This window comes from Orcinus orca, chromosome 19, assembly GCF_937001465.1.
Source record: "Orcinus orca chromosome 19, mOrcOrc1.1, whole genome shotgun sequence".
NCBI lineage: Eukaryota > Metazoa > Chordata > Mammalia > Artiodactyla > Delphinidae > Orcinus > Orcinus orca.
This window is the reverse complement of record NC_064577.1, coordinates 10,915,010-10,932,732: the sequence shown is the minus strand read 5'-3', so window position 1 is coordinate 10,932,732 and position 17,723 is coordinate 10,915,010. Positions and strand designations below refer to the sequence as shown.

Here is a 17,723-nt window from a genome sequence, read left to right as displayed (position 1 = left end):
AGGATGGAAACTACTGATCTAGGAAAAAAAGGAAAGAAAGGAGAGAAGAAGAGGAAGTAGACATTTATAGAGCAACTACCATATATATATGTTAGGGGTTAGGTGCTTTATCTCTTTAGCCTTGCTGATGTGCCATAAGGCTGGTCTACTATCCCCATTTTAGAGATAAGTGAACAAGGGCTCGAAGAGGTTAAATAATGTGTTCCCTGGTGGTCCAGTGGTTAAGACTTCACCTTCCAGTGCAGGGGGTGTGGGTTCGATCCCTAGTTGGGGAGCTAAGATCCCACATGCCTCATGGCCAAAACATAAAAAGAAGCAATATTGTAAGAAATTCAAAAAAGACTTTAAAAATGGTCCACATCAAAAAAAAAAAAAAAAAAGTGTTCTGGGTCAACAGCTAATCTGTGCCAGAATTCCAGGTCTTCTGATTCTATGCCTGGACCTCTTCCCTGGACATCAACCTGCATCTCCTTAGAGTCTGAGAGAGAAGTCATCCTTCTGTTTGTGGCACTCTCCCATATGTTTCTCAGTTGGGAGAGGGATTGGGGCAAAGACCAATTGCAGCGATGATCACTGATCACCGTCTTCCCACTCCAGATCCTAGAAGGGGAGCTCCGCTTTTTTTTTTTTTTTTTTGCCATGCTGTGTGATCTTAGTTCCCCGACTAGGGATTGAACCTGGGCCCTCGGCAGTGAGAGCGTGGAGTCCTAACCTTTGGACTGCCAGGGAGTTCCCTCATTGTCTGCTTTCTACATCAGCTAAAATTTCATTTTACACCTAATCACCACTTTGGGTTCAAAGCTACTGCCTGACACTGACATGTTGTAGATGTAGTATGACTATTCCTGTATGTCTCTATCTATTGATGAGGATCCTGTTCTTGCAGTATTACAAGCTAGTACCAAAAGGGGATAATCAGTGAGAGAGGGACCAGGCTGGGGGATTGTGGCTGAGGATATAATGGTGTCTGTCCCTGGTGGACTCTTCCTGGGGAACTCTTAGTGAGGAAGCCAGCATCCAGGTTGGGACTTTCCAAGTCTCCATGTGCCTGTGGGGAGACAGGGCCCCTGGGGTAGAGGCCCCTTGAGTCTTGTCCTTCCCCCACCACCTGCACTGAAGTTATCTATTATTGAAAGTCAGAGAAGTATGGTGCCATAACCCTACTCTTTGGTCCCTTTCTGCCCTTGAGGATCTGGGTCCTAGAGAGAGAGAACCCCAACACTCCTGTGTACTATCAGCTGATTGCCAAGTTGGGACACCTGGTCTGATAGCTATGCCTGCACTAGCTAGAAACCACAGGATAGAATTTTGACATGGAATTTATCCAGGAAAATTTGGTTTATCTACTCTGTGCCTACTGTCCACCTTCTGGGTTCTTGTGAGGAGTAAAGTGAAATAATAAATGAGAAAGTGCCTAGTAAAGTTTAAAATGCAGCAAACTTATTATTGTCATTAGTATTATAGAATCGTGAGGATGGAAATGACTGTAAAGATCATCTAGTCTAGTTCCCCAGATGTAGCAGGAATCCTTCTATACCACCTCTGACCAATTGTTAGCCAGCTTTTTTTTTTTTTTTTTGTTAGCCAGCTTTAATTGTACACTTGCAGTGACAGGGATCTCATTCCCTGAAAGGTAGCCCCTTCTCTCTGGTCAACTCTGAGAAAAAGTTCTTCTTTAGTACCCACTGACCTCCAGGATTTGAGGACAGTCTTCACAGCCCAAGTCATTTTTTTTTTTTTTTACCCCCAGAGTACTTTTGCCTGATATTTCCATCAGAGAATAATTTTCAGATTCTTCATTCCCTGGGACTCTGCCCATGCCAGCCGGCAGCGTATAATGGTGCCCAGAACAAACACAGCTAGCACTGCTGATGTGACCTAATCAGGGCAAAGTGCAGGACAGGCATCACCTCCTGTAATTTACACACTGTGACTCTTTTTTTTTCCAATGGTGAATTCTACCAAGAGTCTCTGTGGCTCTATTAATGAAGCACGGAATGAGTGCTTTTCAGCAGTTGCATCGAATTTGCTCGTTTTAAGTTTGTAAGTGGCAAATATTCCCAAATCTTTCTCACCTAAACGACATCAGCTTCCCAGATTTACAATTAGTTTAAATGCACCCAGGTTAAGAAATATGATATTGTCAGCACCATAGAAGATAGGCTTTTAGGTACTATCCTTTATGCCATGCACTTCCCTCCCTGGTTCAGGAATCACTGTCATGGCTTCTGTGATGGTGGTTCCCTTTCCATCTTTACAGTTTACCAACTATGTGTGCATGAGGTTTAGTTTTGCCTGTTTTGGAACTTTATATAAATGGAATCATGCTGTATGTATTATTTTATAATTTACTTCTTTTTCTCAAAGTTATGTTTGTGAGGTTCATCTCCATTGAATATGTAGCTGTAGTTTGTTCATTATTATTGCTGTAGCATATTCCATTGTATGAATATTTTAAAATTTATTTATCTATTCCGTTGATGAACATTTGGGTTATTTATTTATTGTATTATAAACTATGCCACCTTAGATATTCTTGTGTCTCCTATGGCACATGTACAATGTAATTGATAAGCAATCATTACATGTGTTTAAATCTTATCTCCTAATTTCTTTCAAAATATAAGAATCATGTCTTTTACACTTAATAAAGGCTTTGAGCACACACTAATTTTCTTTAAAACATATGCCTAGGGGGTGGAATTCCTGGGTCTTGGAGTTTACCTAAAAATATGAGAATGTACATAACCCCTGCGTGCTCCTATGTGATTTCCAAATTGCTTTTTCAACCACCTCCTTTGCATGCGGAGCTCTATGTGTTTAGATCAGCAACCTGAGCCTTTCTGAGTGACCTTGATCTTGAGGGCCTGGCTTCAAGTCCCAGATTATCAATGGCAATAAACATGCCTCTTGCTCACTAGGAGGAGCCCCTTTTGTGGAGGGCATCAGCATCTGCTATCTTTATGGTTCCTGCCTTGTGTTGGTCATCACCACAGAGAGGGTGCACTGGGCTGTCCTATCCTGGACAAAGGTCTCCATGTTCAGCATGGATCTGCTTATCCAGGAAAGTCATTTAATGGGGGATTGGGGAAGCCACCCTGCTTGCTCTATAAAAGGCATACCAGCCATTCGAATATATTAACTGCTTAAAAAACTCAAGTCTGTATATAGGTCCTTCCCTAATGTTAGCAGGGTTTGGGGCAAAAGTACAAACAGATGCAACACGTCTACCTAAATTATTTAAAATTATAAATCACTCCAACTGTTACTCTTAATATATTCTATTCTATCTTGACAAATATGCATCTTTAATGACATGGAAGACCAGGTTCAAATTTAGAATTCCTGGACTCCTCAGGTTTATGCATTTGAATGAGGTGCTGGTGGGAGCCCTGGCCCTGGCCCACCTGCCATCTTTTTCCATCTCTCTCTCCTGCACTAGGGATCTGTGTACACAGAAGCTCAAATGTCCAAGTGATGTGCCCCCTGCCCCAAACACAGCTGCCCCTTAGCCACTTCTAGGGATCCACAGACTCTGCCTTAGAGAAGATGGACCTGGGAAGAGCCCAGCCATTTGGGGAGGGAATTCTGGGGTCACAAGTTCCCAGAACTTGGTCCTGAAGGAGAGACACAGACACCATGTGGGCATGTCCCCTAGAACCTGTGGAAGGAATGTGGACAGAGCTGGGGTAGAGGTGCGCCTCTAATGTATGGTGCCTATGCACAGGTGTAAGGGCGGTATTGTCTGCCTATCTCCCCTCTCCCCTCACGGGTGCAGGAACTGTGTCTGGCAGTATCCCCAGCACCTATCACGGTACCTGGAACTTAAAAGTCACATCCTATATAGGTGCTTAATGGAAAGGACGTCAGACACAGTTCCGCACACTTCACTTCATTTAAACTTTTAATAGCCATTATTGCAGACGAAGGCTGTGAGGTTCAAAGAGGTTAAGTGACTCGCCCAAGGTCACACAGCTACAACAGACAATGGCTGGATTTGCCAGCCACTACTAGCCTACTCTCTCGCCCTTCTTTTCATTAGTATTCTTTCTTTGCCCCTGTGCTGGGGCGGAGGGCCCGGAGCGGCCCCTGCACAAGGCCGGGCCTTCCCCGCCGCCACTCTCCTTCTCTTCCCTCTCCCCCTCCTTCCCTATTCAGCCTCCCCCTCCCCCACCGCACCCTACCCGCCGCGCTCCCACAGCCCGCTCCGCTCCTCCTTCAGCCTCCCCCTCGCGCCGCGCTCCCCAACCCCTCGCGAAGCCCCGCCCCTTCCCTCAGGGGGACGTCACGTGCCGCCCCATCCCCCCGCGCCTGCGCGCTGCTTATTTCCCGCTGTCAGGATGAGGAGGCGGAGGTCGGCGCTCGGGTCCGTCTCTGCCCGCGGCTGTGGCGGCGCCGGCGGCTCCAGCCTTAGCGGTTCCTCCCTGGGCGGCGGCGGCGGCGGCTCGGTCGACGCCTCCTCCGCCAGCTGAGCCTGTGGGAGCCCGGGACGCCGCTTCCCCGCCCATCCCCGCTCCCCGAGGCCGGCCGCCCGGCCATGGCGCAGCCGGGCCCGGCTCCTCAGCCTGACGGTGAGTCGCCCACCATGGCAGGCGCGGCGGGCGCGGCCTGCCCGGCGCCGGCGTCGCGGGGAGACCTCCGGGCGGCGGGAGGGGCGCGCGCAGGCCCCGGGGGTGACCCTGCCGGGCGGAGGCGGGAGCGCGCGGGTTCCGGCGCCGGCTGCGCGCGAGGGCGGTGCGGGGGCCTGGGCGGCCGTCGCTGGGGAGGGGGCGGGAGGTGCCGGCTTTAGCCCTGGCTGGGGTGGGGGTGGAGGGAGGGGCGTGAGGGGGCTGCTGGGGACCAGGCAGAAGCTGGGGAGCGTGGAGAGGGAGCTGCTGTGGGTAGCGGTGGGGCCGGCACGTGGGTTCTGCCCGTGGGGAGGATGGAAATCAGGAACATGTGCTATATTCGTTAAAGAAAAAAAAAATTGCTTAGGTAGTGGTGATGTGCCCTCCCCACGCCCCGCCCCCCATCCATGCCACTGAGCGCTTTGAGCTCAGTTTTGTGGCGTGAAACTGGTTGGGATCAGTAGCTGGATTTAGTAGCGTTCCTTGAGAGGCATTGTGGCTTAATGGTAAGTGCTGGGGCCTGGACGTCTGCAGGACCTGGAGCCTTCACTAACAAGCACTATGCAGGTTTCTTAGCCTTTTTGAACTTGAGTATTCTCATGAAAAGAGGTTAATTCGAGCCTTTATATTTTACTTAGAAAGGAGGCAACATGTATTATGTAAACCGGTTAATATTATTAAGGCGTTTTTTGGAAATAATGAGGAGAATGGTGAAGTCGAGGAAGCGTGTCTTTTATAGCACTTATATCCAAGGAAGGAAAAAGAGCCCCATCCTAATTAGTCCCAGGTGGTTGTCAGTCCTTCATGACCTTCTGGGAAATTGGCTTAAGCACTGCTTCGGAGATTGACCACGTGGTTCCAGGTTTTACTACCTGGAGTTATGTTTGGAAAGACTGTGCCTGGTCCTTGGCAAGGTACTGCTGTATCTGGGCGAGAGAGTTCTTTCAGGTGTATTTCTGTAATCAGAGTGTGTGTGCTTAGAATCTTGTGTGAGTGGAATGTCGGGATTTGGTGCTGGGCCCATGCCATGGTAGGTCCTTAAAAACCTGCCTTTGCCTAGGATTGTCTCTTAAAATAATCTTTCATGAAGACCTTACTCTCTTTTGTTGCCTTTGAGGAACCTGAAACAATGTTATCAGATTTTAATGCTAGCTGCTTTCTTGGAAGTGTGTTCCAAAGCCTTTTTGCCTCTAGTTTTAGGTTTTGTTAGTTGCCTAAGGAGACATGTCTGGTACCCACATCTGGAGTTGTGTAAGAATCTGGTTGCTGTTTCTGTTTCAGTAGAACAGAAGGGAGGCATTTCTGGTGGACTGTTAGAGGAAACAGGGATGTTTTCAGGCTACATTTTAATCCTCACCTTTTGCATTTGGTGTCAGGGAAGAAAACTTCCCGTTTCCACAAACACCTCTTTGTTTTTGCAGACAGAGGCAGAATAGAGAGAGCCCCAGTGGCTTCTGGTTCTGATCTGGAGGGGTAGGTATGCTTAGCTGGCAGCTGCCTTCTCTTGAGTTGCATGGAAACAAACGTCTAGGACGGCTCAGGTGACATGACAGTCTGGAATCAAAATTCCCTGCCTCTTTCTAGATGTGAAATGGTCTTCCTTGTAAATAGGCAGAAGTGACTAAGCACTTGAAAGAGGCTAGGAAAAATTAGCTTTAGGAAATCTTGTATTCTTAGTACCGGTTTATTCCCTGTTTTTCAAATCCTGTGACCGTGGGATGAGATTTAGTTTGCATAGATTGCAGTATTTATTTTCAGTTAATGTAGTAAATGAGCAGCCACAGCTACTGTTTACAGAAGGAGAGAGAATTCGGTGTATTTGAACTCTTTGTATCAGTGTCTTAGAAGTTCATCTTGGGGATTTAATTTTTCTCTTTGGCTGAACTTAACATAGATCACTTCTTAACACTTTAGCTTTAAGCATGCTTGAATTTCCTAGCCCTGCTGATATCAAAAAAAAACAAAAACAAAAAAACCAAACAGTTGCAGAATTCTTTTGAGTTAAACTGGCAGTAAAAGATAACTTTACTTTTTGACTTTAATCTAGCTCTTATCCCATTTTATTTATTTGTTTGGCTGCACTGCCTGGCTTGTGTGCTCTTAGTTCCCTGACCAGGGATTGAACCCAGGCCCTCAGCAGTTAGAGCGCAGAGTCCTAACCACTGGACCTCCAGGGAATTCCCAGGTATCCCATTTTAGAGGCAGTTTTATTTTACGTTGACATTGTTTTCTTTTCCTTCTTTGACATAGGTTTATTTTTCATGGAGATATCGTAGATTAAGAAAAGAATTCATTTGTGTGTAAATCGACAGGGTAAAATGTAATAATTTTCTTTTAATTCTCTTTAATTTTTTCTTTTGTAAGTTTTTCGAAAACTATTTTTTTGATCATGCATCTTAGTTTACTCGTTTAGAACAAAGGTAACTTTAATAGTCAAAAAAATTTCAGCTTATTATTTCATTTTACCTTGATAATTCAAAGACTATATAGAATGTAAAATTTTTAAAATTTTAATATTTTTAAATCTAAGTTAAACTCTATCTTAGAAGCATTTGCTCTGATTTTACTTCATTTCTTTTTTATTTAAAAACACTGTATTCTAAAATCCTTCCATTAAAAAAGTATGGCTATTAAGAAGTGTGTCTCCTCCCATCTCCCAAAGGAAACCAGTATTAAGTTTTCTATCCTTCTTGACTTTTTTCTATAGTTAACACAGACATGCTACCTTTTCCCCCTGAAATGGACATGCTTTACATACATAGGTCTGCAACTTGTCTATTTTGCTTATAAGTGTTAGCTATAATTATCATATACTTGTAAATGGTTATGTGGCCATATAATGTGTTATAGACACTGCATGCATTATTTCAGGAAATCTTCTTATCAGTGAGGTGGGTACTATTATAATATTGTTCCTGTTTTATTGATGAGGAAACTGAAGCACAGAGAAGTTGAAAGTGCCTAGAGTTACATAGCTAGAAGTGAGGGGAGCCAGGATTCAAATCCAGGTCACCTGATGCCAGAGCCCTCGATCTGTTTACTAGATCGTGGACTACTTTCCAGTTCAATGTTATAGATCTACCTCATTCTTGTTAAAGAATGTTCTGTCATACGCATGTACCACACATGATTTATTTGCCTATATCTTTATTGATGTTTTAATTTTTTCATTATAAGCAGTTCTGTAATAAATATTCTTGTACATATTTTTCAGGTACTTTTGCTTTTACTTCTGTAAGACTGTGAATTAAAGGGCATGAGCTCTGAGTGAATTAAATTTTAATAACCATTGCTAGCTTACTCTCAAAAAGTATCAATTTACATACCTGCCAATAGTATATGAGAGGGTGGATTTCCTCTACAATTTTACAAACCCTGGATAATGTCAGTTGTTTTAAGTTTGTATCTTCTGATAGACAAAAAAAAAAAAAAAGGTATTCTTCAGTTAACAAATGTTTGTGTGCCTAGTCTAGACCAAGCCTTATGCTAGGCCCTAGGAAATAAAATGACGAAGAAACCCAAACCCAGTCCCTGTTCCTAGGTGGTGAATCAGAAGGCCGTTAATTAGATAATCCCACAGACGAGTACAAAACTGCTCAACAAATATGAGCGTGTACTACTGGCCAGGCACAATTCTAGATATTTGAAATACATCAGTGGGCAACACAGATAATAAATAACCCTGCCCTAGTGTGGGAGAAACAGATATTAAACAACAAACATAAGCAAAACATATGGATTGTTAGGTGATAAGTGCTATGGAAAAAAGAAAAAATAGAGCAGGGTAAAAGGAATGGGGATAGGCTGGTTTTAAATAGGGTGGTCAGAGTAGCCTTATTGCATAGATGACATTTGACCAGAGACTTGAAGGTGATAGAAGAGGTAATATGAGGATATCTGGAGGAAGAGTGTTCCAGACATAGGGATCAATTCTTGCGAATGCCTTAGGGAAGGAATGTGTGTGGCATGTTTGAGGGATGGCATGGAGGTCAGTGTGGCTAGAATGAAATTATTGGGGCAGTGGGTGGAAGGAGGTGGGAGAGGAAGGGAGAAGAGAGTAGTAGAATATGAGGTGAAAGGTAATGGGGTGGTGGCAGGTCTTCTGGGCTCTAGAAGCATTGCAAAGATTGGCTTTCACTATGGGGAATCATTAAAAATGTTTTGAGCAGAGGAGTGATGTGATCTGACATAACATTTAAAAAAAAAAAAAAAACCACTCTGGTTGGTAGATTGGCAGTAGAGTAAAGGAAGGCAAGGGAGGCATTAATCCAGGAAAAAGATGATGAGGCTGAGACCAGGGTGCATTGGTGGAGGTTATATTTCAAAGGCATGGCCAACAGTATTTGGATTAGGTATGGGATGCAAAAGAGAGAGGTAGTCAAGGATCATTAGGAGGTTTTTGGGCTGAGCAGCTGTGAGAGGTACGCAATGCTGTAATTGAGGAATTTGACCCATTTAGTTAGTCCAGGAAAGGTTTCTGAGGAAGTGGTCCTAGAGCTGAGATCCAGTGGATGAGCAGGAGTCTCTTTTTGGAAGAAGCAGGATGAGTAAGATGACTGAAGAAAGGTCAGTGTGCCTGGGTTGAGATGATGAGAGGGTCAAATAGGTATAGGCTGGCCTGAGTGGGCTTTACTGTTAGAGCTCTAAGGGAAGCCACTGAACGGTTTTAATCAAGTAGGTAAAATGATGGCTTTTTAATTTGTACTTTCCTGATAGTAATTATATATATTTATTTTTTCTTTTGTTGTGCAAAAAGCTTTAATTTTTATGTAGACCTGATCACTTTTTAAAAAAACATTTATTTTTATTTGGTTGTTCCAGGTCTTAGTTGTGGCATGTGGGCTCCTTAGTTGCAGCTCGTGGGCTCCTTAGTTGCGGCATGCATGTGGGATCTAGTTCCTCGGCCAGGGATTGAACCCGGGCCCCCTGCATTGGGAGCATGGAGTCTTAACCACTGCGCCACCAGGGAAGTCCTTTGACCATTTTAAAAAATTAATGGTTTCTGGGTTTCTTAGGAAGACCTCTTTTTATTAAAAAAACAAAAAACAACCAAAAAAAAACCCAACAACAACGAAAACATCTCATTTTCACCACTTTCATAGTTTCATCTCTTATATTTAGTACTTTAGACCATCTGGAATTTATTTTTAAATTTAACAGGTAAAGTTTAATATAAAGAATTATTAACTAAACAGGAGATTACCTAAGAGAAAAAAAAAAACCCTAAAGAATACAGGAATAGTAGATACAGGGAGCAGCTACTGCCTCAAGGCTAAGGCAGAGCACCTAGGGAAGGAACAAATCTTCAAGAGGCTGCTCCCAGAACTGAAATCCAGACTTTGTTGGAGAGGGTACAGCTGTGGCCCTCTGAAGGGCAGTGATCATTGAGGGACCACGTCTGTAGAACTTCCTGGAAAGCTGCTTTCTGGCTTGCTGGGGGAAGCTGCCTGCATCTGGAATTTAATTTTGATGTGATATAGTGTTCTAACTTTATTTTTCTTCCAAGTGGATAAAGCCAATTTTTTTAAAAAAAAAATTTATTTTATTTATTTATTTTTGGCCGTGTTGGGTCTTCGTTGCTGCGCACGGGCTTTCTCTAGTTGAGGCGAGTGGGGGCTACTCTTCGTTGCGGTGCGCGGGCTCCTCTTCGTTGCGGTGCGCGGGCTCCTCATTGCGGTGGCTTCTCGTTGTGGAAAACGGGCTCTAGGCACTCCGGCTTCAGTAGTTGTGGCTCGCGGGCTCTAGAGCGCAGGCTCAGTAGTTGTGCTGCACGGGCGTAGTTGCTCCGCGGCATGTGGGATCTTCCCGGATCAGAGCTCGAACCCGTGTCCCCTGCATTGGCAGGTGGATTCTTAGCCACTGTGCCACCAGGGAAGCCCAAGCCAATTGTTTTAATACCATTTATTCAATAATCCATATATTTGGTTTGTTTATTATTACTTGATAAATCTCCCAACTACTAAACTTGATCAGAAACACAAAAGCCCTGAGCTTACCCCACAGTCTGACTAACACAGTCTCACTAACACAGACTAACACAGTCTGCCCCAGCACACAGTAGCCTGGGATTGTGTAATAATCCTTTAATTTGTATGTCTTACCTGACTACCTGTGGATGGAACTGCCTTTGACTCTTAAGGGCTCTGATTTCTAAAATATCTTGAGTACATCATATACTAGGTTTTTATTCAGTGAAATTTCATGTGCTCTTTTTGTATAATCAGTCATTACATTGAGTTTAGTCTTCGTAGGAATATTTAGTAAACAATTCTGTTTTATTTTTGTGTAGGACAGCTGTGCCAGGTAATGCGGAAGGGCTGTGGAAATGAACGAGATATAGTTCTGATTTCAGGAATTTTATGATCTAGTGGAGGGAATGGGCTTTAGGCACACTAATGTGAAATGAGGAGGTGCCTAGTCACAGTAGATCTCTGTTGGATCACAGGGGAAACTTACTACAAGTAGAACAGGGAGAGCTATGAAGGAAGGTGCCTTTGTTCAGTTTTCTCATTAGATACTTGAATCTCTTCCAAGTGGTAGACTAATTTCTGTTTGAATGCCTCTGGAGAGAGAAGGAACTCACGACATCCTAGTTTTGACTAGTTCTAATGTTTTGGTTATCCTTTAATTAAGTGGAAATTTGCCTCACCATCACTTTTACTCACTGCAGATGTATTTAACCTATAGAGAGTAGTAGATATAGAGACATATCCCTGAAAAGAATCTTAAAGACTATCTTCCCTCATTTTAGAGATCAGGAAGTTAAGGACTAAAGAAGCAGAAGTGACGTGCATTGTAGCAGAGCCAACAGTAGAATTTAGTAGTAGAGTGGGGTTGTCACCTGTCTTCTGGTTACTGCTTCTGTTTATGTAGAATGAACTTTCTCTAGCTGCATCATTATGACATTGCTAAAAAGGAATCATAGAATGGATGTAACTTGATTACAGTCAGAACGCATGAGACTTTTTCTTTTTTTTTTAATATTTATTTACTTATTTGGCTGCTCTGGGTGTTCGTTGTGGCACGTGGGATCTTGGTTGCCGCATGCGGGATTTTTTAGTTGTGGCATGTGGGCTCTTAGTTGCGGCATGCGGGATCCAATTCCATGACCAGTGATCGAACCCGGGCCCCCTGCATTGGGAGCCTGGAGTCTTAACCACTGGACCACCAGGGAAGTCCTGAGACTTCCTTGATAATTATTTATTTTTCAATAATTGTAGATGCTGGAGGAACTGCCCCTGAGAAAGGAGAACCTGAAGTTATCAAGGAGAAAATAAATATGGACTAGATCTCTGAGGAATTAAGAGCAGATAAGATGCATCAAGAGCTTGAGTGTCAGGAGGAGAGACAGGGATCTCATCCTCCAAAACAGAAGGGAAAAAGGAAAGGATGTGTGAGAAAGAAAGGTAGAGAAAACTCTTGAGGTAGAAGAGAAACTGACTAAATATAAGTGTAGTCTCCATTCATTTATTCAACATATATGATTTGAGTATGAACTACAAACAGGGTAGACAAGGTGCCTGTCCTCATGGAAGTTGTTGTTTTGCAACCTTTATTACAGATGAGATTGTTTATACTTGGCTGGGTTCCTCATCTTAAGCACAGAACACAGAAAATAATTTGGCTATGTTCCCAGTTATCCTAAAGGTGATATAACCAGTACCATTTTAGATGCACAGGAGAGAAGTTAATTCATTATGTACATTGAATACCTTGGGCATTAGGATTTAACTCTGTCATGGAACCTGGGTTGAGAAAGGCTGTTAGAATAATAAGTACAGGGTATGATTGGGTCCTTATTGTGGGAAGTCCAATGGGGTGGGGGTGGGGGAACCATGATGTGGGTTACTATTCCATTGGTTAAGTGTATGAAAAATCAATACAAACTTGATAGTTACCATTTAGTCCCAAATTGATGTCTACTTGATTGCTTTCTCTAAGCTCCTGCTATATTTATTATTTATAAATAAACTGCTGCTGCCCACCTGGCCTCCCTCCTCCCCCATCTAGATATTATATTCCCAGCTTTCTTAGCTACTATGGAATAGAGTCTGCCTGACACTACTTCTGTCTTTCATTTTATTGTGAACCTAGTAAGCCTCAGTAGACAGTTACAGAAGGGCCATTAACAGGTTAGATCCATCTCTATTGCAAAAATTTGTTCTGCATTTACTCCTGACAGATGAAATCCAGTCTTCCTAGAACATGGCCACTTTTTGTGGTAACTGTATTAGTAAATTCTTAACTTTGTTGGGCTGAAATCACTTCCCTACAACTTCTACACCATGGTTCTGGCCTCGTGAATGAGTCAAAATTAGTCTCTATTTTCTCTTCCACACAAAGGGTCTTCAGATACTTAAAGAGCTTGCTTCCATCTTGGCAGTTCCTCATGTGAGGATTCTGTACCCTCTCCATTCTTTGCAGCTTCTTTTGCTTGGCTAGCCAGATGTCCTAATACCATGTAGTTTGCTAGTGCTCTTCCTAAAATGGTGTCCCTAATATTAGTGGAATATTCCAGACATGGAATCTATGTGACTCGTGCAACAAAGAGCAAAGATTTTTTGATCAAAACTCTCAACTCTTTTTGATGTATGCTAACGTTCCCTCAAATTTGTTTTATTTCTCTGTATCATATGAGTTCATAATAAAATGGAAGCTGTGATTTATTGAGGTGTTCTGTGCCTTGCACTGTGTTGTGTTTTTTTTAAAATTAGAGTAGTTTTATTTTCATAGCAAAATCGAACAGAAAGTACAGAGAGTTTTCTTATACCCCCTCCCTGTCAGACTCCCTGACCATCAACATTCCACACCAGTGTGGTACATTTTTAAACAATCGATGAACCTGCACATCATTATCATCCAAAGTCCATCACTTACATTAGTGTTCACTCTTGGTGTTGTACATTCTGTGGGTTTGGACAAACATGCAATGCATCTATCCATTGACCGTTGTAATATTATATAGAACAGTTTCACTGCCTTAGAAATGCCGTGTTCTACCTCCTCATCCCTCTTTTCCCCTGAATGCTTGGTAAACACTGATCTTTTTACTGTCTCCATGGTTTCTCCCTTTTACAGAATGTTATATAGTTGGAATCATACAGTTATGTAGCCTTTTTCATATGGGCTTCTTTCACTTAGTAATATACATTTAAGGTTTCTTCATGTCTTTTTGTGGCTTGGTAGCCCAATTCTTTTTTTAGCACTGATTAATATTTCATTGTCTAGATGTACCAGTTATTCAGTTATTGAAGGACTTCATGATTGCTTCCAAGTTTTAGCAGTTATGAATAAATTACTATAATGCAGATTTCTGTGTGGATCTAAGTTTTCCACTCATTTGGCTAAATATTAAGGAGTGTGATTGCTGAATTATATGGTAAGAGTATGTTGAAGTGGCTGTACCATTTTGCATTCCCACCAGCCACAAATGAGCATTCCTGTTGTTCCACTTTTTCCAGCATTTGGCAAGTGTCTGTGTTTTGGATTTTAGCCATTCTAGTAGATGTGTAGTGGTATCTCATTGTTTTAATTTGCAGTTCCCTAAAGACAGATGATGTTGAGGTTATTCACTATCTGTATATCTTTTGTGAGGTGTCTGTTCAGAATTTTTGCTTAACTTTTAATGAGGTTGTTAATTTTCTTATTGTTTAGTTTTAAGAGTGCATTGTGTATTTTGGATAACTGGACTTTATCAGATATGTCTTTTGCAAGTATTTTCTCCAAATCTGTGGCTTGTCTTTGTCCTTGACAGTGTTTTTCACAAACAGAAGTTTTAAATTTAATGAAATCCAACTTATAATTATTTCTTTCATAGATCATGCCTTTGGTGCAGTATCTAAAAAGTCATTGCCATAACCCAAGGTCATCTAGATTTTCTACTATGTTTCACTCTAGGAGTTTCATAGTTTTGCATTTTACATTTAGGTCTGTGACTCATTTTGAGTTATTTTTTTTGTAAAGGGTGTAAAGTCTGTAGCTAGATTTTTTTCTTTCATTTTTGCATGTGGATATCCAGTTGTTCCAGCACCATCATTTGTTGAAAAGACTGTCCTTTCTCCATTGAATTGCCTGTCCTTCTTTGTCACAGATCAGTCTACTATATTCGTGGATCTATTCCTAGGCTCACCGTTCTGTTCCATTTATATATTTGTGTATTCTTTCATAGATGTGATTTTAAATTTCTTAATTAAAAGATTTTTTTGTGTCAAAAATAACAAATGTTTGTTAAAAATTTATAAATGTATAATATGAAGGGAAAAGTCCATATAAGCTCATAAGCTCACCCCTCAGAGATAAACACTGATAAGGGTCTGGTAGGTATTTTTCTGGTTTTTTAAAAAGAAATGTGTATTCTGATGATTTAAAAGTGGAATCCTGCTATATACGCTCTTCTCAACCTTCCTTTTTCTTTATTTGTTTTTGATACAGATAATGTCATCATTTTTGAAATAGATCATTTTTGTGGCTGTATAATACAGATACACTATAATTTTTTAAAGTAAGTCCCCATTGATGAATATTTGTGCCGTTATTATAAAACTTCAGCTAATATCCTTGTACCTGTCTTCACAGGCTCATGTGAGTGTTTTTGTGTTATAAGTTCCTTGAACCAAAATTACTGAGTCAAAGAATATGAACGTTTAAAAATTTAATGGCAGGACTTCTCTGGTGGTCCAGTGGCTAAGACTCCCCTCTCCCAATGTAGGGGGTCTGGCTTCTATCCCTGCTCAGGGAACTAGATCCTGCATGCATGCCTCAACCAAGAGTCTAAATGCCATAACTAAAGATCTCGTGTGCTGCAACTAAGACCCGGCGCAGCCAAAATAAATAAGTAAACATTTAAAAATTTAATGGCAAATGTCAAATTCTTTTTCAGAAAGGTTGGACAATTTACAGGCTCACCATCAGGGTATAAGAGAACTTATAGCTCCTTAATTTAAGAAATTATTTGCATATGGGGAAGTTGACCTCTTTATCATGTGTGTAGCAAATGTAGCAAAAATTTCCCCCATTTTGTTTTTTAATTTTGAGATGTTTTGGCATATGGGTTTTATCAGTTTTTTCCTTAATGGCTTCTAGGTTTCCTTCTACCTCTTTGTCTGTGTTACCTTCTAGTATTTACTTTTAAATGTTTGATCACTTTGGAATTTATTTTGATGTAAAGGCTGAGATAGGAATCTAGCTTTTACTCCTGTTTACTTTCAAATGGCTAGCCAGATATTATTGCACCATGTAGTGATTAATCCATTTTTCTCAATTGATTTTGAAATGCCACCATTTATTATATGCTAAATATCCAGGAATACCTGAGTCTGTTTCTGAATAGTATTGTGTTGGATTGATTTATCTGTTCTGGTGTTATACCCATAGTTAAAATGACTTTTTCCCCTACTTTCTAATGTTTTAGTATTTTAAAGAGCCAGGAACCCTTCATTATTTATTTTCTAGAATTTTCCTGAACTATTCTTAGGTATTTACTCATTCAGATAAAATTTGGAATGATCACATTAAGTCTGCCCACCATGCTCCCCTCTACTGCCCCCTTCCCCCCCCCGCCCCCCAAAAAAAGACCTTAAAAAAACCCTCATTGATTTAGTTATAAACTAAGGAGAAAGGTGTATCTTTTTTTTTTTTTGCGGGCCTCTCACTGTTGTGGCCTCTCCCATTGCGGAGCGCAGGCTCAGCGGCCATGGCTCACGGGCCCAGCCGCTCTGCGGCATGTGGGATCTTCCCGGCCCGGGGCATGAACCCGTATCCCCTGCATCGGCAGGGCAGGCGGACTCTCAACCACCGCGCCACCAGGGAAGCCCATAGAAAGGTGTATCTTTAACAAGCATCTTTAGAGTGCCATAAAGCACTTTAAGTGCATTAATTATTTAATCCTCTGAATTCTTTAAGGTTGGTATTATCCGTATTTCACAATGAGGAAATGAAAGTTTAGTAAATTGCTCAGGATCCAGGTTCCCATGACTTTTTTTTACTATTTAAATTCCACCCACTATCTCTCAGGTTAGTTTTATTTAAGTAAACTCTCAGATCATTAAAAAAGGGGCAAAGTTAAAACAAAAACCCAAGTTGTGTGTGTGTGTGTGTGTGTGCTTTTTAAACCATAAAGTACAAAGAAAGTATAAAGAAAACTGGACTTACGATTCTATCCTTCGGAATATTTTGTCATTTTAGTGTATTTCTGGCCATGTTTTATATCAACAAATAAAATTTTTAACCAGCTGATCATATTGCACATGTGGTTTTGTATTCTGCTATTTTTATTTTAATTATGATGTAAAATATTTCTGTGTTGTAAGCTTTTCAAAAAACTGGTTGGTTTTAAAAGTCTAATTTATATATTTGTTATACATTAAGTTATAAAAATAACTTAATTATTTTCCTATTACTGCCTATTTGATTATTTGTAAGATCTTGCTATTAGTAAATAATTCTACAGGAGACATCTTTGGACATTAGTCTTTGATGTCATCTTTGATTATTTCCCAGAGAGTTCTGGGTCAAAAAATATGAGGTTTTGATATATTTATATATTGCTAAATTGCTTTCCAGATATCTCGTTCTAGTTTACATTTCTACCATTAGTGCTGATGTCTTTTAGTGTCACCTTACCCTTGTTAACATTAAGTATAGACTTAATTATTACCAATAGCATAGGCAAAGTGGTATCTTATTGCTGTTTTAAGTTTCTAAATGCAACCTATAACAGCAATAAGATACCATTTTGGTGGGTGTGATTAGGCTTTAAAAAATGTATTGACCATTTGTTTTCTTTGTGCATTGCCTCTTCATGTCCTTTGCCATTTTCTTATTAATTTATAAATATCTTTATTTCATGGACATTGGCCTTTGTCTTTTATTTGTTACAGATATTGTCCAAGTTTATTCTTTCTCTTATTGCTAATGCATGATATAGAGAAGCCTAAGAATTCTTTTGAACAAACTTGATAATGCTTTGATACCTTCAAAGACCTGCTTTATCTCAGTATCAATTAGATATCCACTTATACTTTCTTCGTTTTTTGTTTTTTTCTGAAATTGTTGGCCTTTTTTTTTTTTTTCAATATCATTTGAATTTTTAAGTTGTTTCTGTATGAGCTGTTTGTC

At 41.1% G+C, this 17,723-nt stretch overlaps 2 protein-coding genes across 4 annotated transcripts in view; one reads left to right on the top strand and one right to left on the bottom strand.

The window, feature by feature from the left end:
- Nucleotides 1-17,723, bottom strand: part of ZNF594 (zinc finger protein 594) — a 258,800-nt gene that overhangs the window by 85,708 nt on the left and 155,369 nt on the right. The window lies entirely within an intron of this gene.
- Nucleotides 4,323-17,723, top strand: part of RABEP1 (rabaptin, RAB GTPase binding effector protein 1) — a 104,813-nt gene continuing 91,412 nt past the window's right edge. For 2 of the 3 annotated variants that reach the window (XM_012531960.3, XM_033423125.2), the window contains exon 1: nucleotides 4,323-4,571. In XM_012531960.3, coding sequence (XP_012387414.1) covers nucleotides 4,538-4,571 — 34 coding nt within the window. In that variant the 5' untranslated portion in view covers nucleotides 4,323-4,537. The remainder of the gene's footprint in view (nucleotides 4,572-17,723) is intronic. The other variant, XM_004266996.2, reaches the window with a different exon arrangement.